General features: G+C 39.6%; 1 protein-coding gene across 3 annotated transcripts in view; it reads left to right on the top strand.

Annotated features, from left to right (window-relative positions):
* MTUS1 (microtubule associated scaffold protein 1) overlaps positions 1–23,986 on the top strand; it is a 120,158-nt gene that overhangs the window by 62,989 nt on the left and 33,183 nt on the right. The window contains exon 1 of one of the 3 annotated variants that reach the window (XM_059471458.1): positions 3,965–4,372. The exons of 1 other annotated variant lie outside the window; for it this stretch is intronic. In XM_059471458.1, coding sequence (XP_059327441.1) covers positions 4,252–4,372 — 121 coding nt within the window. In that variant the 5' untranslated portion in view covers positions 3,965–4,251. Of the gene's footprint in view, positions 1–3,964; positions 4,373–20,877; positions 21,600–23,986 lie in introns of those variants that run through there. One more of the 3 variants, XM_059471456.1, reaches the window with a different exon arrangement.

Here is a 23,986-nt window from a genome sequence, read left to right as displayed (position 1 = left end):
TAAATTATTTAGGATATTAGTTCCTGCTCTGAGGAAGGGAGATGTTTCCTTTTTTTTTCAGGAGAGGATTTGAGCTTAAAATTAGTCTTGAAGCTGCAGTTTGCATTCATTGTGGCAGCAAGTACGGTTGCCTACAGGACGATTAACTTTTCAAAGTGGAGCACTGGCTAGAGCAAGCAGATCACAGGAGAGTGGAGTGGGAGCAGTCATTTCCCAGAAATAAAAATGAGGACACAGATGACCCTTTGGCTCTTAGCAGGTTCCTGCTTTTTGCATCTCTCTTTGCATAAGCAATTACCCTTCAGTTCTTCCTGAAGTAAAGCATGCCAGTAAAATCCATCTGCTCTGCACTGCTCTTGCTGTCTTGTGACATGGAGCCAAGTGTCCTTTACATGCACTTCTTGGATCTAAATATCTAGCTCCTGATTTAGACCTTTATACAGTGAGACGCTTAACTGTGTTCCAATGGCATTTTTAGAGATTGTTGGGTGAGGAGAGAGGGAAAGGGACAGCAGAAACGCAGACACTGTGGATTAGGCCTTGTGAGGCTGAATTGAGAGCCTATACATGCCAGTGTGCTTTGCTTCTTTTTTTTTCATATTGCTAATGTTCCCAGGAATGGCAGATTTAGTATATCTACTGAGGTTAAAATAGGTGTGGCCCCTCCATCAATCTGATGGTGTCATCGGGTACTGATGCATTTAGCAACTCAGACTGAATTACGTGGTCATAACAGGACAGAGCCCCTTTTTCCATGTTAATCACAAGTTCTGGCTTTGGAGTCAGAGAGAAGCCAGCAGTAAGATGCTAGTAAATAAAATCTGTCTTGTCCTTTTGTCCTTTGTATATTGCTTCCTATTTTATTCTGCTCTTTTCTGGTGCTCTTTTCTGTCATCCTTCTCTAATGTCAAGAAAGAGAAAGACCTGTCTGTGATCCTCATGTTGTGCATGAAATGCAGACAGTGCATGCTCCTGGCGTGCTCTGTTAAGATCCCGTGGATTACGCCCTGGCTTTGTAGTCTGGCAGCACGAGGCCCTAGATGACTATCGTGGGAGTGCAGACAGGAGTGGAAGGTGCTGTTTTCCTGAGCCAAGGAAACCATGCTGGCACGTGCATGGCCACCACAGTGAAGCTGTGCTGTGGTGTGACACTGAGCTCTAGAAGGATTATTGGAGGAGCCTCTCTGCAAGTGGAATCTTGCCTGGGAGCTGTTCAGACTGGTGTGGGCAGTGCTCTTGCTGGCTGCTGTCAGAGCACTGGGTACTAGATGGCACTACATGAGACATGCATCCATTGCTCTTTATTTGTGCTGTCAGGTCTGCTTCTGAATAACACAGACTTGTTTCAAGTTTCTGGGGTTTAATAGAATTAAAACTCTAGAGGCTGGAAAGGCATTTTTGTCAGACTAGAATGTATTTTACAAATAATATGATGTATCTGTTTCTTCATGGCCTATTTTCACCCAAACAAAGAGCAGGAAAGAAGAGGCAGTAAAAGTATTATTTGTGTATCTTGGTAGAAGCAGTTTTGGTCTTTCCTAAAAGGATTTTGATGTTCATATAGAGCTTTGGTCTGCTCATATTTTGTATGGTGATTCATTCCTTCTGCAGTTTCCAAACTGGTTCATTACATCATGTTTTTCCTGTAGAGATTCTTTGTTCTAGCTCCGATTCCTAGGAGGTTTCAACGGGGTGTTCCATCTTCTCTGGTTTTACAGCCAATGAGGAGTTCTTTACCTTCCTCCTAAGCACTGATGCAAGGATGGGGAGAAGTGGTGGGTTGTTTTTTTTGGATGTGTTTTGTTGGTTTGCAGTGGTTTGGGTGGTTTTTTTTAGCCTGATTGGATTGTTTCCACCTTTGAGAGCATCAGATTGGGAAGGTGAGAAAATATTTACTACATAGGGCAGCTTCTCCCTTGGAGGAATGTGGGAATAGGAGGGAAATAAAAGGGAGTTCTTCTGGGGATGCCCTGGCAAAAGGGTAAAACTTGATGCAGCTGGGTGCTAAATGATGTCTGAAGACTGGCTGTATGCCCAGCAAAAATCTCAAAATGCCTTAATTAAGAAAGGATTTAACAATAACAATCTAATATTTGATGAGATGTGCTAATGAAACTGTGCATGTGTGAATGCACAAGTCTGCTGAACTGTGCTGTAACAAGCCTTCTGGTTTACTGCTCAGTGTGGTTTTCAAGCATCACAGTAATGCAGCCCAGAAAGGGGCAATGTCTTTGATAATAGTATTGGATTGGGAAAGAGTCTGGAACTGCAGGCTGTTGGAAAGATAGATGAACACACATTGCTGTGCCAAAGCTCTTCAGACTAGAAGGAATAGATGAGGTTTTATAGCAGTAATGACATGCATGCCCTGCTGTGTGCAGAGGCTGCCCTGGGAACCTAACAAAAAAACCTAATTTACTGTCTTTGTACTTATTTTGAATGGTTTTGTGTGGACTGAAGATGTATTATAGTACTTCAGAGTTGGTGTTTCATCAGTGTGCCAGGAAATAAATATTTTGGTACCTGCTTTGAAAACATGCTGGTGCATTCTCACACAGTCTGCTGTGGAGGTTGCCTTGGTGGGTCTGTCTGGGTGCTGTGCTGCAGCTCTTCTGCTCTACATACAGTGAGCATCTGCTTCACTGTCACTGCACCGGGCTCTGCGTGATCTCAGAGATATCCAGATACAGCAGCAACATGCTATTTTTAGTTCTAGCTCATGTGGAAAATAAGCCGTATAAATTTAAAGTGCATCTTGAGCAAGTAAGACATGCTATTAAAATATGAAAGTTAGATTTGTAAGGTAAGGAGGTAAAGAGAGGGCAGGTAAGGCACTGCTGAAATGAGAGCTGTCACTGTGATATTTAATTTGGCTTATACCTGCTTCAGACTAAGCTGAGCTAATTGTTTCTGAATTTGGAAAAACTGTTCAAAGGTATAGATGTTAGAGAAAATTGGCTGGGGTTTGCTGAAAGGGTAGAAGTGCAGAATCAATGGAAAAGTACCTAATTTTGTTGTCTCTAAAGAGTGACAAAGTCTGTGGAGGCCAGCTCTTCAAACAACGCCAAAGAAGTGTGAGGTGCCACTGTCTTGTCTCCAGCACTGGCTGAGAGTACTTGGGTGGTCTCTGCTGCAGTGGCTGCCTGGTAAGGCAGCTGCTGACCTCAGAAAAAGTAGTGAAATGTTTCTTTTTGCACAGGAACATGGCCAGTGCATATATGTCTAGTCATGGTCACGGGTAAAAAATATGACATTTTCTAATATGTAAAACAGTTACTCCTTTATTTTATAATTTTTTTTTAATTTAATTTTTGCTAATGGCAGTGGACTTCAACAAAGTATATGCAAAACTTTTCAGCTTGTTAAATAGTAAGAGGAAACTCTTTATATGAGGGCTACTCAAATATGGGGAGTACATCTATGCTGTAAGAATTCCTCCAACACTGCTTATTTGCCTAAGTGTTTGGGTGCCTTCAAAACCCAGCTGGCAGAGAACTGTTTTAATGTGAATTAATGCCCGAGTCCTTCTCCTCTGATGCTAAATAGAAGCATCTGCAGTGTTGAGCTGCCAAGCTAAGCAGAATTTCCCTTAAGCAGCTCTCAAATAGTGAATTGTTCTTAGAGAATAGATGTGTCTTTGGATTTGTTAGTACTTTAAATGTGGACGTAATATTTGATTGAAAGAAACAGTTTTAAAAAGTGCACCCTGAGAAGATTTTTGGAGAGCAAAGCTGAACTATGCCTCCAGGAATATTCAAATAATGTTCCTTACAGTTTCCAAAGAAAAATTACATGGACTGTGACATTGCCAGATGATATATTCAGCTGGTGAGACCACCCACTTCCTCCTCCTCCCTCCTCATCCTCCTCCTCCCATTTCTCCTTTTCCAGTTCCCAGCTCACGGAGTCCCGTAGCAGATTGAGCATCGGTACTGTGATGCAATTCAGAGGCTGCTGGTTTGCGAAACCACTAAGTCGGTTTTATTCTGAGGACAAGCTTTGTTTCCAGAACATCTGGTGAGGAGAAGCTGCCAGCAGCATTTACATTGTGGATATCTGCTTTTACTGATTTTTTTGTTTGTCTGTGCATAAGGAGTGGAGCAGCAAAGGAATGGAGACCTGATTACTTCTTCAAGCCTGTTTTCTTTAGCAAGAATTGCTCATTTCTGCCAGTAGTGATTTAAAAACATAGTATGTGACAGTACATGGAGGCTGTTTCTTGCTTGTTTGTCTTCCAACTGCACTGAAGACATGTTATGGTCCCCGAAATTTTCCTTATCCAACATGCGCATAAGGCTGACAGCAAAGGGATTGCTCCGAAACATCCGTCTGCCTTCTGGCTACAAGAAAAGCACTGTTATATTTCATACAGGTTTGTGTATTTTTAATATGATGATTAGATCATGCACTGAGTATCTTGTTTACTTTAACAGCATCTTATTTTTAGCAAGTAAGAATTGTACTGGGCATGAAAGTTTTTGAATTTCAGACAGAAGTCTGACTTTCAAGCAGTTTCATATTCTAAGCCTCTACATGTGTGCTGAGCTGCTTGTTTGGAAGATAGTTATTCTGTTTGTGAAATGCAAATTGGGATTTGTTCTTTCCTTGCACAAATCCAAAAATAGTATCAGGAAGTCTGTGCTATTAAATATTTATCTAATCATTTAAATGGTTATCTGCTGGGAGCACTGTCTTTTCTGTATCTTATTTGGGTGCAAGAGGGGAAGAAGGGAGGGAAGTGGAATGAATACAGGCTGTCATGGTGTGGCTTTCTGTCTGTGGGAAATATTTGAATACTTACCTGTAGGTAGCTGTTATCACAGTTGTGCTAAATACATCTTACTTGCAAGTGGAACAAAGAAACTTTTGTGCCTGTTCTTTCAAGAGAAACGTAAAAGGTACAACGTTTTAGACACTGGAGACAAGTGTGTGTGTTTAATTCAACACACACAGAGAACACAACAAACAAAAAAAAAATTACAAAATTCTCAGCTGCATCTGACCTGATTTTTATTTTCAGTGTCAGGTGAAGCAAATAAAGCACGTTTATGGAAGGTGGGCTTTATTCCAGGATATACATGTGTCATTTTGGGGGTGAGGGGTGGAAGTTGTTTTTTTGTTTGAGCTGAGCTATGTGACATCTAGAGATACCCGAGAGCATCTTATATAAGTATTGTTCTCCACTGTACTATTTAAAATTTTTTTCCTTTTACTTAGAGGGAGGAAGCAGCTACATAAGCTACTTTTGCAGAAGTTCTTCAAGAATTTCCTCTCTCACTGGAATACCACCCTTTCTGCTTTTATTTTCTTGGAGTTGAGTGCTACCAGTCAGCTTTCCTTACTGTGCTGTCTTTTCACATAGCAGCTTAAACCATTTGCCTTGTCATTTCTTATCCTTGCCAAAGTAAATCCAGCTTCAAAATTCTTCTGTGATGATAAATGCATTTATGAACATAATACAGGCCAACTGTACAATATAGGCTTCTGTTTGCAGGCTGCTTGTGTTGGCTTTAAACTAGGATTTAAATACCTTGATGCCAAAAACTCTTATGTAAAGGGTGCCTTTGTGCATATAACTGTATAAATAATGTGAAATTTCTACATAACACATACTCCAGGATCAAAAATCCTAAAGAAGATGATAAGGGGAGATAATGTTCAGTCTTCCAAATGTTCATTAAGTGCTACTGAAATTTGTGTAATTTTGGAAAGATAAATGTCAGTGCATGTATTAAGAGAATTTTGCAATTATAAGAATCAGCTTTTGGTTTCATTTATTTTGAGTGGATGTGAAAGCAAAGCCTGCCTGAAGGTGTCTGTGAAATACAACATGTAAAATAGATTGCAAGCCCTGTGTTCTAGTTGAGCAGCGCTACATTAAATAAGAAGTGCTGAACAGACCTTTTGTGTGTTTTCTCTATGTACAGTATGTACAGACTAATAGCACAGTACTGAAGCCTCAGAGGTTTTTTGCCTGCTTTCCCCCTTCTGCTTTGCTGTCCTTGTGTCTTGTTAGTTAGGAAGTTAGTATGTTAGCAGAAAGATGACCAGTGGTTAGCTAGAGCTGAGTATACCAAAAAAGTAGGGCATGTGAAAACCAGGTCATAGTCTGTAGTGGAGAATGCAAGTATGTATAGATAATACTGCGGGTTAGGAAACAGCAGAATGCATCGAAGCTTGTTAGTGATTATTTCAGGCTCATAAAACTCAGCAACAGTACATGGGGCAATGATTGTGTATATTACAAGCCTAAAAATTTTCTGTTGTTGTTAAATGCCAGGAGGAGCCATATTTAGTTTTGCAGCACCAATATGACTGTCTTTTCTTGTAGTGGTTTAATTTGTTTAAAATGACGTGTGGCTTCTTTCCAAGGTCACATGAGCGGTAGGCACAATAAACAGTATAGAGTGTGTCAATAAATAAGGGAAGGGGTAAATGCCAGATGGAATTTCAGGGTCCATCTAGGAACATGAATATGTATGAGTATTATGTAAACAACACTGAGTTCCAGTTTTGATGTAGATTGCACTTGTAAGAAGCTTTATCATGAATTTCATTCTTTGCTCTCTTTGACCATAGCATAGATCTTGACTGCCTTTATTACTATAGACCACCCTTAAGATACTTGGAGAAATTGTTGAAGTGTAGAATTTTGAAGTTGTCTAGAGCACAGGTCAGGTTGGATTGTTCTGTTGTCATATTGTGCTTGACAATTGCAGTGCAGTGACTTGGTGAGGTTAGGATGTAAGCACTTTCGGGAGGAAGAGGATGGAACTTGTTCTTGGGTTTTCGGTATGAGCTGAGGGTAGTTTGCAGCAGCCTGATGAAGTTTCTTCACATAGAGCATGGGGGGACACAGAGTTGTTTACACAGGTTTAGGTTATTCTACGTTAGTCATTGCACTTTAGCATTAAATGGATCCTTGGGCTGGATATCTTTGCACTACTTGTATTGTCATTCAAGTGGAGGTGTCCGAGTACCTAGAGTAATTCAGATATGTTGCAGCATAACCATGCAGTCTGTTCAGGGGAAGCCAAATAAAATCAGATGTTTTTCCCATAGGAAGGGAATAAATCCAGGTGAAATTTAATGTAATATTTAACATGTTTTTAAAGTATTTCAGCTTCTTGCCTTGTGTCTAACTTCCATGACTGTGCTTTGCACTGCTTCAAGGTCAAGATATCCAGAATTTTCTTCTCTCTCCTTAAATGCAGGCAGACATCAAAGTATCATTTTTCTCAGCAACTGGAAGTATACTGCACCTGCATTGTTAGCTGTATATAATGAGTGCCCTCTTCAGCAAAATAGAATCCTGATATCTTAAGGAAATAATTTATTTTCACATCCTGTGACTTATAAAACTTACTTGTAGCAACTGCAAAAATCTAAACACTTCAGAACTGCATAAACATGGCAGAGGAGAGTGGGAACCACTGTCTTTCAGTGATGAAATATTGTATTTGCTTCCTTTATTGAGCCATTTAGGATTTTTACCAGAGTGACTAAAGTGCTCTTATGTTCTTCAGGCTTCAGTGGTGTGACAGAGTAAATCATCATCTCTGTGTAGATCATGAGTTCTGAATAAACTGTGAGAGAAAGACATTCTCTTATGAATGATTCAGAATACTAGTTTGGAATTGCTTATGTTTTCTCTTATATAAAGATGAAAGTCCAGACAAGAAACTAGCTTTGCAAATGGAGCTCAAAGCTCTTGTGCTTTTTGTTGAGAATTTGTCAATGTTTCTATATTGTTTTGTCGTAAATGTTTTCATCCAGCCCCTCTTGCTGCTTTTCCCCTTTCTTTCCCTCCCTTAAGCAAACTGTACTTGTGCTCTTGTCTTGCTGGTGATTTCCATTGCTTATTAAACATGTCTTTTCAGTAATACCAGTTTTAGAAGCTCTCTGGCTAATAACAAGCAAACATCATAAATGTGTTTACTTGGGCAGCTGACATCCTTTTTCAATGACTTCTTCCCAAAGTTTTTCTTTGATCACATTGGGAGCTATAAAATTACTTCTGTGTGTTGCAAAGCAGGGCTCTTAAAAAAGGATTCTAAAAGCCTGAGATGTTATGGGTTGCTTATCTGTTCATATCACTTTTTTCCCATCCCCCTGAAGGATAAGTGAAGTACTGATTAAATGTCTGACACTGCAGTTTAATACAGCACCACAGAAAGATACCCAACACACTGAATCCTACTAAATATTCTAAATCCAGAAGTCTGCTGGAGAAATTTTATACAGGACAAGTATGTTAAGTGTTTGTGTCACCCACCAAGGAGAAAAATAGTTCAGAAGTAAAGCCTGCTTATCTGTTCTGAGCAAGAGAAGTTGAATAGCTGGAAACCATTCGTCATGGGGGATTTTAAATTTAATCATGTTCCTGTTTAAGTCAATAACATTCTGCTCCTGACTTAATCTATTCAAGACTGGGTACTAAATGACCTGCCTGATGTGCCTGATTTCAGTCTTAGTAGGTCATAGCTTCAGTAGGCATGTACATGAAAACTGAATGGAGATTCTTATTTCCAGGTGTTTCTGGGTTTGAAAGTACAATTTGTACTCTATGCAACTCTCATCCAATGGATGTGTTTACAATAGCTATAAAATAAAGGTAGCACTAGGAATTTCAAAGGTAGTCTCAGTAGCAGAAAGGATCTTCCAAGCTCATCCAAAACCCTGCCCCCCAAACAACAAAAGAAACTCCCAACCCAACAAAAAACATGCCAGAGTCAAAACAGGGTAACTTATATGTGATGTTAACATTTAACCTGTGCATATATTTAATAAAGTATGAAAAAGAATTGAAATGGGGAGCTTTGCCCCCAGAAATTGGAAAAAGAATAACTGGGGTGCTACTGAAAAACAGGTGCATAGCAACTTGTGTTCTACTCCACTGTAGCAAGTGATGCTGGATTTTGTTATTCCTTCACTTAAATAGATAATTATATGTGAAGGATGCCCCAAGTATTTGCCAGTAGGAAGTAAATAGAATTGTTGCTTCAAGCTCAACCTCATAAAAGAAAATTGGAGAGTAAATTGGTGGAGTAAGTTGGAGAGTAAATATAAAAGTCATAACAAATAATCTCTACTAGTACCACTGCATATTCTTAAGTGTGCATTTTTCCCACTTGGCATATCTAATAGGTGAAAAGGGTCTGGCTGCAAGTTCTATTGCTGTGAAGTAGGTTAGTGTTTGAAAATGACAGGCAGCTACACTTACACTTAAAAACTTGAATAGCTTTTAAATTACTTCAGGGTGTTTCCAGTGTGGTAAAGCAAGGCTTATACTTCTAAATCTGCCTCTCCCAGTTTTGCAGTTTGTGCAGATGAATCTGTTACCATAGTAGAAATGGCTTGCAGCATTCAGACAAATGAAGTATTACTTCTTATTCAGCCCTTCTAATCTGAACTTCCTGAAACACACAGCAATAGCCTTCTTTTGTGGAACATACCATGACATTTCAGTGGGAGAATGCAATGTTTTGAGTGTCAGCCAACTGTCTCACTGTCTTGTGCTACCCTTCTTTCTTTGCTGGCACTGAAAACTGGTTTGTGAAGGAGAATAGAGTTTCTTCCATTTCTGGTTAATTTCATTTTATGTTTAGTAATATGTAGATTGGGACCACAGTTACCACTCTTACTGCCACAAATGTCAAGAAATGATGATTTCTGTTTATAGATATTTGCTATTAATTTAGTATCATGTAGTGAAGCAGCATTGCTAAGGTTTTTCTTATTTAAAAAAATTGTAATCTCTCAGTATTGCAATGCATAGAAATAACCTGGATCCAAAGGTGATGGATTTGATGTGTTCAGGGAAGTTATGTTGTTCCAAACAGCTCTTGACTGTTTTGCCCAATATCATGCCAAAACATAACTTATTTGAAAAACTATTTGCAAGCAGACCCTATCTCTCCTGGCTTGTCTTTTAGAAAAAAAATCTGTGAAGGCTGCACTGGTCAAGCAGTCTAGCTGGAATAGTGTTGTTACAGTTAAACAGTAACAAGTTAAAAGCTGTTGCTGTAACAACTAAAAACGTTAGCACTATCACCAGCACCTTTCTAACCATGTCCACCAACAGGTCAGGGAGTATTGTTTCTGTTCTTTTTCCTACAGGGACAACAAAATAGCATTTGATCTGGTGAAAAATGAATGTATTGGCAGTGTTACTTATGTCTTAAAATAGTGTAAAAAAGCCCCCCAAAAACAACATCCCATTTAATTTTTCTGTCCATATACTCAAACGTGAAAATAACTCACCTTAAATAACCTGAGTTGTATCTGCACATGATGTTGCTTTACAGTTGCTATTTACAAACCTTTCATTGGTATCATCTTTACTGATGTGTAGTAATTGTAGCTAGGGCATTAAATAACCTGGAGTCCTGTGTTGAACTCCTGGTTAAATTTATATTTGCTACTTCTTGTCATGATAGTGTGCTGCTTGTACACTTATAGTAAGTAAAAGATCTTCCTCAGGATCCTTGTGTAAACAGTTTGTATGTGATGTTATGGAAATACTTCTAGTTAGGGGCAGGAAATAGAACGGCTGGGAACATCTGGGGTGAAATTCTTTTAATGAAAGCTCATCCTTTTCTCGAAGAGAACTAGCAGTCCTTCAGTAGAAAAGTCACAGTATTACAAATGATACTCATTTATTGCATAACTTCTGTAAGAATAATTTTACACTTTCAGATATTCCTTATATGAGAAGCATCTAAGTTATTTAAAATATTCTGTTTGTATTTATTACATGAATAGACTTTATGCTTAAGCCTTGTCAGCTACTTTAAGTCATAAAACAGGATTATTGGAAATGTTTTCTTCAAAAGAATAAGTGAACTTTCTTAGAAAGCCAGTTGCAATTATTCTACTCCAAATAAAACAGAAGACTAGAAAAAAAAATTGCTTTTCTTAGCCTTAAACATGGCTATGTTGTGTAACAAATATAATAAGGCTTGCTTTATTTCCACAAATATTACTGTACAATCTGCCACCTGCTTAACTCACTTATCAAGTTAAGACATTTTGCCAGTTAAAAAGATTAAAGGTCCTGATATGAAATGAGTAGCATAACCCTATTAAACCTGTATTTCACCACGGACCTCAATTAGGATTTAATGTAAAGGAAAGCAAGATGTGTATGTAATGTGCAGTGAATATTTATCTTGCTGCCTTTGTTAGTGGCACAAGTAAAGGTGCTCATATTTGGAGATTTTTCTTGAGGATTGACCTCACACATGGATTTGGGTCCTTGTGATATGTTATGGGTATGCCCCAGTGAACACCACACTTACCTCATGTGTCAGCTCGTCAAGAAGATTTCTGTTGTCTTCTTTCTCTTCCTCCCTCCCAGCCCACCACCCAGTTAAGCCAAAAATCTGTCTGCCATCTTTGTAGTTTGTTAGCTTGAACAGAAGAGACTCAGGGGCGCATAAAGTGCAAGGAATGATATGTTGAATGTTTTAAACCTTGTCCATGGGAAGTGCTTGGTCTCCACAGTAAGCATGGCAAGCAGTCCCTCCTTGATGGAAGCACTGGTAGCTGTCAGGCAACATTTGCCAAAATGGTCTTCAGTTGTGCAGCTTGGTTAGGAGTGGCTGGAAAGAGAAGTCCCTTAACTGCTCAGCAAGCAGCAGAAGGACTTTGTGCCTCTCAAAGGGTGGAGACATATTTTTAGCTGATGAAAATGGTGGATGCTGCCCTGTTCTCTGTTTTGTTTTCAGCTTGGCAAGATGTTTTCAAATAGACTCCGAAATGTTACACTAAGGGCGTTCCTGAAACAGTGGTGTGCAATGTCCCAGGCACGTCCCTGGGGGGATATCTTTGCTGTTTAATTGAAGGAAACCTGCTTACCATGACAGGAAAGACACAAATAGGTCCTTGATGTGTGACTGCCAAGATCTATATAAGCACATTTTGTGTGTCTTTTGAAAATGTGGATTTCCAGCAGTGCTTAGAGCTGGTATGAGGCACTTGAGATGTGATATTTTCTGTATTGAACTTGCAGTGAAGCATGGAAGATTGAGTTCACATGAATGATTTTAACCAGCAGCAACTGAAGTGCTTCTATTAAGATGCTGTTCTATTCTGTTGACCAGCAAATGGTTTTTCAGTGCTAGGGTAGCTTTAAAGTTTCAAGTTTAGCATTTCAAGTTTAGTTTTAGACACATGTTCATCTACCTTGGTATTCCTTAAAACATGCTATGCTCCTGTCTCCTTAAATACATTTTCCTAAAGTTGTGAGTTTAATTTTGATAGTTTAAATTTTCTTTTATTCTTCAGGGACTTAATGTTAATTGTTCTGAGATATGTAATCAAAAGTATGAAAAGCACAAGTGCTTAAATTTCAGATTAGAAAAACAACTTTCACTTGTGTGAACCAGCCCAGTGGAGGTGATCATGTGCAAGAAATATTTTTAGTGCTTTAGAAAATCAGTACTGATCTAGAGTAACTCAGAGGCTTAACTGAGCTGTGAAACAATGTAGAAGTAGGTAATCCTTTACTTAGACACAGAAAAGTTTATTGCAACTTCCCTTATGTGATCTTGCCATGGTAGTCATCTGCCAAGAGGGTAATGGTATGTCTCTGCCCTGTTGTGTGGAAATGACAGTACAAATCAACACTTCTTGTAGAGTAATTTTTTGGTTATTTTTTGGTCATGGGAAAACACTAAATCTGGGACTGATCCTGAACTTGTCAAACAAAGTCAGTGCAGCTGGGGAAGAGCAGCCTGCTGGGTTACCATTTTGGGCTGTGATTAAATCCAATCGATAATGATTGGGGCCAAGTCACTGATTGATGCCATAGTCAACAATGTTGAAACCACTGCATCAGTGTTTTATGCATAGCCCCTAAGAGTGCTAGGACTGATTCTTGAAGGGATTTGGGAATTTGATCAGTTATTGTCAACTTTACTTTTCTTAATTTCCAGCCTATAAGCTTAGTCATGCCTATATCATCACTGAATTATTATTTTTTTTAATCCTTGGAAAAAATTCACGTACTAGCTTTGTCTCTGAATTGGGTTGTACTCTATTTTATACTCAGAAATTTGTGACTTCTCTTACAAAGTGAATCTTTATGTACCAAAAAAGAGAATTTGGATGCTAACTGTTAGTTTTGTAATTTGGTATCGCAATCTGTGACGAGCAATTTTTTGAGGAAAGTGTTACAATTTAACTTCTTAGTGATCTTTTGGTAGATAAAATATGATTATATTGGATAACTTAGCCCTGATTATAGTGCTTCCTACATGCTTAGAAATGCTGTCGCCTTCCTTTTTAAAGAACATTTTTAAAAGCAAATTCAGATTAAAAATCAAATTTGCATTATCAGCAGATTTGATTTTTAATCTGAATTTGCTTTTAAATGGTTATAGAATTTCATGAAGACAATAAGATGTGTTTCAGCTTCAGAAACACTTTTTGTACAAAGGCAATAATGCAGGCAAGGCTTTGGAGTCTCTCTAAATTCCCACTGTCTGCCCTACTTTTTCTTCCATAATATCCTTTAGGCAGGATTTCAGTGCCATAGTTAAGTCAGTGACATTTGTTAGAGTCATATAACATCAGCTCACACTAGTATGATTAGATAAATAGCTTCTGAGTTCAAACTAAAAGCCATTCTGTCCTCACTATTCAAGATAGCTGCAGATACTGCACAAGGAAAACTGCTACATATTAATGTACTAGTCTTGTGGTCAAAAATGTATTTTTCAAGTATCTTCTTTGTACAGTTGTTTTCAAGGGAAGATTATGATTCTTTGCAAATTACTAAGCCTTACATATGCTCTTCTCTGAAGGACTTCGAATTGCTGAGGAAAAAAAAATCAAGTTCTTGAATCTAACATTAGTCTGAGCTAATATATGTTCTGACTGTCAGCTAATGTGTTAGTTGTGAAGAAAGAGTTACCATATTGAATTAGAAGCAGGCACAATTGACAAAATGAAGTTTAGTGATTCAGTCAAAATTCCAAATTCGTTCCGATTTGATTGGTTTGTTGGTTTTCTTTGCTTTTACTGCAACAAAGTAGACCTCTATAGCACATCAGCAGAAAGCAGTTTGCAAATTTAAAATATTAGTTGTATATGCTATCAGAGCCCTGTTTGGAGTTCTTCCGAGTCCTTTCTTGGCTTCTTGAAGCCAAGTTTTGTATGTAGATATAGATGTAATTTATGATGCAAAAAATTAAGTCTGTTTTCTTCTCTTACTTGGATTTGTAAGTAACAGTGTCTCTCCCAGTCACTTTATGTTTATCCCTAGCATAAATTATAATGTTTGCCAGCTCTTTCAGAAGGAAGCATGTTAAATAGTTGAAAAACAATTAAGCTGTTTTCACATCTGACTTTCCAGAACATAGGAGACTGCTCTGCATGGTGAGAGCAGAAGAGAAAACTCAGCTAGCCTTTTAGTATCTGTGTGAAATGTGGCATGAAGAAAAAACTCACGTCAGTGATTTCATCTGTGTGAAATCAGGTTGGGTTTCATATGGAAGAAAACATACAATGAACAAAATGCAGCAAGTCTTACCTTTTTATGATAACATTTGAGGTAAAACTTCTGAGCAGTAAAAAACTTTTTGAGGTAAAACAATAGAGCAGTCTCGTGAAATACCTTTTGTGTCTAGGTAGTTTTTACCTTGCTTCAGCAAGGAGTGATGTAAATGGTTTCAGGAGGCTTTTTCCAGCCCTGTATTCTTGATATTGAGCAAGGTGGTGTGGACTGTAGTATTAAAGAAGGAATACATTCAAATGTTGCAGTTTAAATGGCTTCCTCCTTTCTGGCTGTGTTTCAGCCATTTCACCCATGGTAACATGTGAGGGCTGGGATTTCACAAAGGCTTGAACAGGAAGAGCCTGTATTGGCATCATTCTGCTCTCGGGTCTTGTGTGAGGGTTTTCTACACATGCCTGTAACACACATACTCTGAGTGTATCCAGGGAGGATATGGAGAAACAAAGGGATCAGGATTTGTACTGGGGGGGACAGTTCATTTGATCTGGGAAGGTTTGCCAACATTATGAACTAATCATGGTGAGACCCCTGTCCCCAATGACTCTGGGTTCTAGTTTTGTGGACAGAGGCTGCAGAATGAAGGGCAAAAATGTGCCATATCCTGTACTTGCAATGAAGCAGTAGAGGGCACCAGACAGTAAGGAGCAACTTTTTGTACAGGAGTTAGGGAAAGAACAGACTGAGGAAATAGGAGCAGAAAGGAGAGACACCAGTCTTCAACATGTCTCCATGCTTGGGCTTGGTTTTTTGGGAAGTTGTGTACTTTATGGATGACAAGGCAGAGCTGCAACTATAAGAAAAAGGAGAACTGGTTCACATATTTCTTTGCTTAATCAGAGAAATACCTGAACTAGAAACTTACTGAAACACAAACCCCTTATGTAAAATAAGTATAGCTTCCAGTATATTGTATATCTTAAAGCTACGAGATTCAAAGATTTAAGGTTGCCTGTAATGTATATGATGAACTGCTGTAGCAGAGTTCAGATAGCTAAACTGAGGATACTACATTGAGATGTAGTTTAGTCTTTAATTCAGTCCTCACTGGCCAAAGAATCAACACACTGTAATAACCTCATGCAATTACTTTCCATCTTGTTGTCATGTTTTTCATTAAAAATGGAAGACAGTGGGGTTTTTTTAAGGTGGATGAAGTAGTTTTATTAATGTAGATGTGGTCAATCCCTCTCATATCAAAATACCCATGCTCTAAGCTTTCTAGTACAATAAACTAATTCTGCCATCTTCCTTCCCCCCCCCCCCCCCCCCCGCCCCCCCAAGACAGTGGTATGTAGCACTAACATGTGTTAGGCTTTGTCCTAGTTCAGAACAAGCTAAAAAATATAAAAAAAAAATCAAGCATCAATATCACCCTTGGTTGTTTGGAAAATAACCAGGATAACCCTGATGCACTGGTAGCCTATCTGGTGAATGTTGGAGTTGTTTTCTGTGAATTGCTTTGCATTCCAAATTTGTTTGTTTGTGGTCATCTCTGCATGTATGATGAGCTTATTAATGTTTTTTTCTTTGTAGTAGACATGTGCCTCATATTCATGCTTGCTATTTACTAGCTAGATCACACACAATCATGCAAAATATTCTCAGGTGGAAAGGACCCACAAGAGTCAGTGAGTGCAGCTCCTAAGTGAATGGCCTTAGAGGGATTGAACCCACAACCCTATCATGCTCTAACCAGCTGGGCTATGAAGACTTAATTCAGTTCTACATATTACAGTTCCTGTTAACTTGACAAAATACACTGTGAATGCAGAGGCAAAATCACTTTGTATAGTAGATGTTCAAAGCCCAACTGGTGTTTCTGTAAAACACACCTATGGTACATAAAGTAAAAGATGTGATGGGAACCATAGTGAGATTTTAGAATAACGTAAATACTTCTGAGATTTCCCTTTTCATTATTGTGTGTATAAAGATAATATTGAGTTCTGGCTGAAAATGAGGAATGAAAAGGGATGGATTTAAAATGTTGCACTGAGGCTACAAGTCAGTGCTGTAATAAAGTCAGTAGGTGAGGATAGACAGAGACTTCAGGAAAAGTACTTCAAACTGAATGCCTGGAATAATATGTGATGACTCTGCACTCCCCCTCCAGGCTGTACCGCATTTAAAAAATACATGCTGAAAGAACCTTTGTACCCCTGAAAAAAAACAATGCAGAGAGATTTCTGCTGTGTGTATTAGTCCTGCTGAGTCAGTTGAAGCATCTAGGTCAAGTTTCCCTACCTGCCGTTAAATTTTGTTCAGTTCTTGCATCTTTCTTAAAAGCCTCTGTGGTGGTTGATTGGTTTCTTCAGAACAGCTTGGAACAGATTTGATGACAGCTGAAATAAGCTGGTGTTCCTGGACATGGGCTAGTACTAGACATTAAAGAAGGGAAACTCAAGAGGTTACAGTAAGAGTAGAGGAAAGGGAGAGCTGCCGTACTGCTTTAGGAGGCATTTAGTTGTCTTCTTGGGCTTCACACCATGTTGATGCAGGGCAGATGCAAGATGAGAAGTGCTGTTTCTTGTCACCCATTTGCTTTGAGCTAAGACCACAGATAAAGAAGCTTCTGAGGTACATACAGCATCTAAAGTGTTTCAGTTGAGCAGATGATCCAGGTACAACTCTGAAGAATGAAGTTTCTTGCTGCAAACTAGAACTGGCTCCTGACTGGCATGCTTGAAGTGTGAACAGAGCAAGTTGGGACTGTCTGCACCAGCTTACACAGACAGGCCTGAGGCAGAGCTTAGAAACAAAACATCACTTCTTCAAGAGTCTGTGTTTGTACAATCACCAGCCAGGACTGTGAGAGGCACAGGAGGAAGGTGTATTCACCACTTGCCAAGATGGATGCGGGCAAAAATTACAGTTGACGAAGCTGTGGAAGGCCTGGGGGGATTTGAAGACTTCCATCCAAGTCCAGCCTTGCCAGGCTGTCTGCAGACACCATTAATTTAGTTTTGTGACTGCTATCCCTGTGTGTTTCTCCAACCTGGCTTATATTATAGCCCAGAGCAGGAGTTTTGGAAGAATTTAAGGTGGTAATTTACAGCTAGCTGAATTTCCAGGTCCTCTCAAAGAGTGTATGTACTGCTGCAGACTAAACCCAGCAGCTTCCTTATTTGCATGGGTGTTCTTAAGGTGTCCTCTCCTAATGGGCATAGCTTGTCACAAGGCAAGCTTTAAAATTACAGCCATGAGATTAAGTGGCAAATCAGTCTTCCTGTTGCATTGCTCAAATAACTTCTACACCTTGTAATGGGGGGAAGGCATAATTAGAGCTGTAGAAGTAGGGGTGCTTTGTGTTTGCTGGTTGGCAATTGTCTAGAAGATTTTTGTGTCTCTGTAATGCAAAAGAAATACCTTAAAAACAAAACAAAAGACACCCACAAAAAAACCTCAAACATATCTCACACAAAATAGACCAGATTTTATTTAAGTAAAATAAGTCCTTTTTTGTTCTGCCCTAATTCTTAATGTATAATTGAGAGGAAGTCTTCAACAGTGGTTGATCCATATTACTCTATAAAATCAGGAGTTGTTTTCCTAAACAGGAAAAACTGTTAACACACTTGAGATGCATCAAGGATAGAGACATCTCAGCTGGAGCAGAAGCTGATGTGCTACAGGTGAAATGAGTAATTCTGAGACAATGAATTCTAGGTTCTGAAACTTGTGCATTGATGGAATGTTCTCCACCTGTTGTTGGCTGTCAAGTATTCCAGTTGAGAGACATGTTGTAAAATTCAGAGTAGCAGCAGCTTCTGTGGACATAAAATTTGTTTTGTAATATTAACCTATAAATTTAATTTTAGGTAAGGTTTTAAAGAGTGTCTTTCAGAGTGGGGAAAAGTAAAGGAAACCTGTCTGAAATCTATGTCAAGAAGGTGGTCTTTACAATTTGACAAGATTCCTTATGGTCAATCAGCCCATCTTAGTTTGAGTGAGGAGGGTACCAAACACATTGACTGCATTCTGGATGGAATTAATGTACTCATATAGAGCAAGAGTCCAGCTTCCAAGGACAGGTTTTCTTCAGTGTATAACATTATAGCAGAGAACTCTTGGCAATTAGGGTGGGTGCTCACATTTGTAGAAAGGAGGCTGCAGCTTTTGGATTTGGTGATGCTGGACAGGAAGGACAACTCCAGTACCTAATTTAGTCACCTGAGCTTTGTCAGCCAGGCTTTCAATGTAGCTTATGTAGAGAAAGGCTTCCTTCAAGCACTTATTGATGTTATAGTTAGAATTCTGCTCTAAGTCAGTATCTGCACGAACCTGTTCCACTGCAGAGGGACTAAGGGGTATCAAATGGAGACTTTTTTTTGTCCCCAAACATTTTTAATGGTGCAGGTATTTTGATTTGGTTTTGATCTTTTGGTTTTGTTTTTTTGTTAACTCAGCTGAAATCAGTGCTTCATGGAATCACTCTTTGTGTAACCATACCTTTAAAATCATCAGAAAGTGAAATTATGGAGGATGGCACTTGAGCTATTTATCTTACTATAAACACAGGATTCATGTTAGTTGCCTAAAGTTTCTAGGAAGATTTAAATCTTGGAGGTTACATTCATGAGTCTGGAAATACCCTCCCTTTCACCTGTTTTCCAGCTTTATCACAACAGAAACAGTGGAATGAATTTCAGATGGATTTTGCTTCTGACAAGGTCTTCGCATATGGTTCACCAAGTGAGATTTTTAGTAACCACTAAGGTATGGTCAAGAGTGGAATGAAAATTTACACTGATCAGCTGAATTACTGCAACTGATGGTCAAGGGATGCAGAAGTAGTGCTGCTGCTCTTACCTGGCTCTCTTCACCTACCTAAATCTTCTGTCAAACATGTTACCTGCATTCAGACTTCAGTTTGGCCTTCTGCAACCCATGTGCTAGTCTTTAGTGGTGACTGTGTGAATAATAATGCTTAGGAGCTCTTGGGGTAGCTAGGAATGGTGCAAGGAGCCAAAAGGGGAGGAATCTATGTCTGTGGCCTCTGCTGGGAAATCGCATCAGAAAATCCATGTCTGGCCTTCTGACAGGTGATGTAGTGACTTGGAAAAAACCTCCAGCATTGACTTTGTGTTTATCAGGGGCTGTGATAGCAAAAGAGTTGGGGAATACCTGCAAGCCATGAGGTGCTCTCTGTGGAGGGCACATCTCTGAAACCTTCCTGGTCCCATTAGTCTGGACTAGTGTAGGAGGAGCACTGGCAAACCAGCAGTAAACTTTCACTGAAGACAAGAGTCCCCAGATTGGACTTTTGGCCAGCAGCACTGTGGTGATGTGGAAATCCTGAAATCTTGCATGCATGGGCTATTGGCATTCCTAGTGATGCTTCCCAGCCCAAAACAATGCTGAGGGGAGTTACTGCAGTTATTGATGGATAGCATGGGGTTTTGCTCTGGGATCATCACTGCCTCTTAAAGCATCCTGGAGTCAGGACAGGGCCAAAGGTGTGGTGTGTAAGTTCTCCTGAGTTCCAGGTTGTGTGGTCTGAGTCCTTGTTCTGCTGGGTGTCATGCTGAGTATGTGCTCAGCTCTTTGAAAGGAGAGACTGACACCTTCTGTAGACCAAGATCAACATGGTATTGGTAATTTTTTTTCAAATTGAATCCAGTGACTGTGTAATTAAACTGCTGTATAACACAACAGCCAACAGCCCGGTGCCGTTAATCCATCTGTTTTCATATGGAGCCTAGACCTTTTAAGAGTTTTGTGCTTAAAAATAAGAAGCCTTAGCTTTTCCAGAGAAAAGTTAACACTCAGACCTTGTAGCTAAAAGGCTTGGCCTCCTTAACATGGCAAAAATATCTCATTAGTAATTTTCCCCATATTGCTGTGATAAGCCTGTATTGTTTGTGGATTAGAGGGTTTCCTCAGGAACTGTGTTCTTCCAGAGATTGCCAGAAGGGTGTTGCTTGCTGTGTGAATAAGGAGAGCACTCAGTGAGAGTGGGGCATTATCAAACGTGTCCACAGATGTACACCTGAACCTCACATTAGCAGGACAGGTGAATAATCACCTTGTTGAATATACAATTGAAATAACTACATGCTGTTGAACTGTTTGGCTTTCAGCTCCTGCAGGCAATTCAGGCTTCCTTTGAGCCTTTGTGTCGTACAGGAAGGGGCAGTGTGTTCTCGCAGAGTGTTTGGCTGCGTTGCAACAAACCTGGTTACTGATGCCCAGGCATATTTTGATTGATGCACAGATCAAGTGACTGTTGGGAGTGGCTTTTGGGGTGACGTCCCATGTACAGTGATGTCAGCAAAAGATTTTAAAAAATTCAGGTGTGGCATAATCAGCCAATTAAAATGATTAGTGCTCTGGCTGAGTCCTGAGAAGGAGCTCTGACTACAGCCCTGCCTGTTGAAGTCTTTCATGTAGTGCCTTTGGCTCGCCTTGTACGAGACTTTTACTGAGTGCCTTCACTGCTGGGTGCTGCAGATTGTGGCAGGATACCATCCCAAGGCTGTGTGCTAGCTGGCTTGCCATCAGGGGAAATCTGATACCGGCTCACAGATGTTCCTGCCTGTGTGGAAGCTGTGACACTGGAAGAGGTCCTGAAACTCCTGTGGGATTGGGATGGAGTGCATCGCTGCTCTGTTGGCAGAAGTGAAAGCTAGCCAGGAGGCAATGCAGGCTGGGCAGAAGGCACTAAAGCATGATGTGGAAACATCACAGAAGGAAATCAGAACGGTGTTAGCACTGCAGAGGAGCCAGCAACAGGTGAAAGAAGATCTCAAAGCAGAGGTGAAGTCCAGTCACTTGGATATAAGAACTGTGCTTGAGGAAATCCAGAGAGTAAGAGAAGAAATGGAAGCTCGATTAAATACTCAGGCTGATCTGGTGCTACTGATCAAAGAAGTGAGCACCAATTTAACATGTGTAGACAAGGCTTTCCAGAAAATGGAGGAGAGGCAGAAAGTTTTTACCAGCCTGCATCTTCCCATGAGAGAAAATGTTGAGCAAGAATTTTTCTTTGAAAAATGCTTACACCCGACGCACGTGGGTTTTGAAAGACCTGTGGAAGCTAACAGTTTCGATGAGGAATGTGAAAAGACTGTGCTTGGGGGTAAGACAGTTGTGACTGTAGGTGTGGGGAGAGAAGTGAAGTTGTTTCTATTTGTGCTTGTTGAGAAACTTGTTTAGTCTATTTTGAATGCTTTTTAAAAATTTAATTGTTTGTAGAAATTGAATCTCTCGCCTAAAATAATTTGTAGTTAGTGTAGATACTACTACACATACCTTCCTAGTACATGATATGCAAAGGAAGGCTTTGATTTGGCTCTTCAATCCAAAAAACGTGTGTTAGAGATATTTCTGGTAATCCAACAACAATGCACAAGATAGGGAGGCTTAGGAAACCAGTAGGACAATGGAAGCTCTGAGGTAGCCCGCCAGACAAATACTGTGTCAAGCGCTGGGCAGAGCCCCAGCACCTAAATGTGACTTTGTGGAACACACCCTGTGTACTGACAGTTGTGTATTTCTTGCCTCTGAACAGCTGTGCATGAGAAACAGTTTGCTTCACAGAGAAGCTTGGAGTGGGTCTAATGCTCTCCCCAGTGAACTGGAGACTGCTATGCCATCCGTATAATGGCTGTGGGGGGAGTGAGAGGATTTGTGAACCTTTTCCAAGATTCAAATCAAATCTTCTGTGAATGATTCAATCATCAAAAGGCTTAGTCTTTGCAAAATCACTGCTATTTTTCTTCTTTACTGGTGTGAAGGATAGGATGGTGGATCTGTCCAGTTACTGTACTACATGCAGTACTAGAAAATCTGATTTTCTGTCTTCCAACTTACCCAGCTTTCCACCTTACCAAGTTTTCTATTGGGTAAAGGGGTTTTGAGCCTGCTGGAGAGGAATCTAGAACTTGATTTAAATGTGGAAATTGTTCTGTGTTACAAGTCTGACTGTATAGAGGTGTCAGGTGAACCGGCCCAAGTGAGAAGGGCTTGGGCTGTTAACCAATACCATCTTTGAATTAGTCTCTGTCATTGATGTGGTGGTATCATTAATCAGACTCATGATGCTTTTGTCTTAATGAAAGCATGGCTTTTGTTTTGACACCACAGCATGCCTTCTATACAAATCTGGAAACGATCTGTCATTGCCCAGAGGTACGTAGGCCATAAATAAACATCCTAGTGTCAGTGGTGTTAATCTGTAGAGGCAGTTCATGCTACAGAGGGCTCATGCTTTTCAGCATTTGAAGTGGCTGTGTATAGTATGTCTATGATAAAATTGCCAACAGGAATGTCACCGAGTTTCACTTCATGCATGTTTTTTGTTCAGTTTTTTTTAGTATAGTATCAAGGGCTGGCTTGGTTGGATGCTTGAATGAGCTTCTTGGAAAATACTTGGTGGTCTGGCCAGCAGGATAAAAGCAGTGGCATGAAACTAAAAAATGATAAGGACTGGCTGAACTACAGAAACAATGAGTATTTGGAGCCTTTTGTCATTTGTCGTTTTCTATTGTATCACTGTATTTAAATGAAACTTTTTCATTAGGTAATTAACTATGTGATGTAATTTTTCCCCAGCGTAAAAATTGTCTGCAATTGTTCAGGTTTAACACAGCTCTGTCAGCATGGTGGTTGTAAAACTAATTTCAAATATTTAATTAAATTATGAAACTAGCATCTGTATCAGTGAATTTACCCAATACTCCTACATCAAGAATAAAGCTCTTGTTCTCTATTTGTCATAAGTGGAGCATTCAGGAAGGGAGGTGGAATATATGAGAGAGTAGGAGTATGTAAGGCAGTAGGGAAAGGAAGAACTGACTCTACATGTTTATTCTCTAATCCTTTTTCTTCCCCCACCCCCTCCTTCTCGATTATTATTTGTTGTGATTTTTGAAGGAGCTTCAGAAGGTAACCAGTAGTTTCCTTCATACAGTATTGTCCATAAGATTGCTGGAAATTTGGCACGGTTGCTCTCAGATGTGAACTGGCATTTGTGTAAAAGTGTCTACTTGAAAGATGTTGTTACACAGTGAGAGAAGAAGTGGTCATGTTAGTTAAATAGTGGTAAAAATAGCTAGAAGTGGCAGCCAACCTTGATGCTTTTGTCCTACACATTTGTATTTTGATTTGGGTTGATACACCTTTTAATAGGTCTAATATTAAGCTGCACAATGCAGCCTTTAACAGTCTGCATCTCTGAGCAGAAGTCTAGGGAGATCTCCAAGAATACAGGGGCATTTGAACATTATAAAGCACGATATGATGACAATTCTCCAACTAGCAGAAATTCTTGCCCAGAGCAGATTTATCTAGAAAATTAATAGGCTCAGGAGGCATTTTATGCCAGGCTCAGTAAGGAAGGCGTAGAGGACGTTAGTATTTTGAACAGGAAAACTATTTTCAAAGACTAAAAAAAATGCAGGCTGTGGTAGACTGATGTATTAACACAATGCTGATGTGTTAGTCAGACTAACATTAACTGAAAAT

Source organism: Ammospiza nelsoni, chromosome 4 (assembly GCF_027579445.1).
Source record: "Ammospiza nelsoni isolate bAmmNel1 chromosome 4, bAmmNel1.pri, whole genome shotgun sequence".
NCBI lineage: Eukaryota > Metazoa > Chordata > Aves > Passeriformes > Passerellidae > Ammospiza > Ammospiza nelsoni.
The sequence above is the reverse complement of the archived record's forward strand: the minus strand, read 5'-3'. Positions and strand labels throughout refer to the sequence as shown.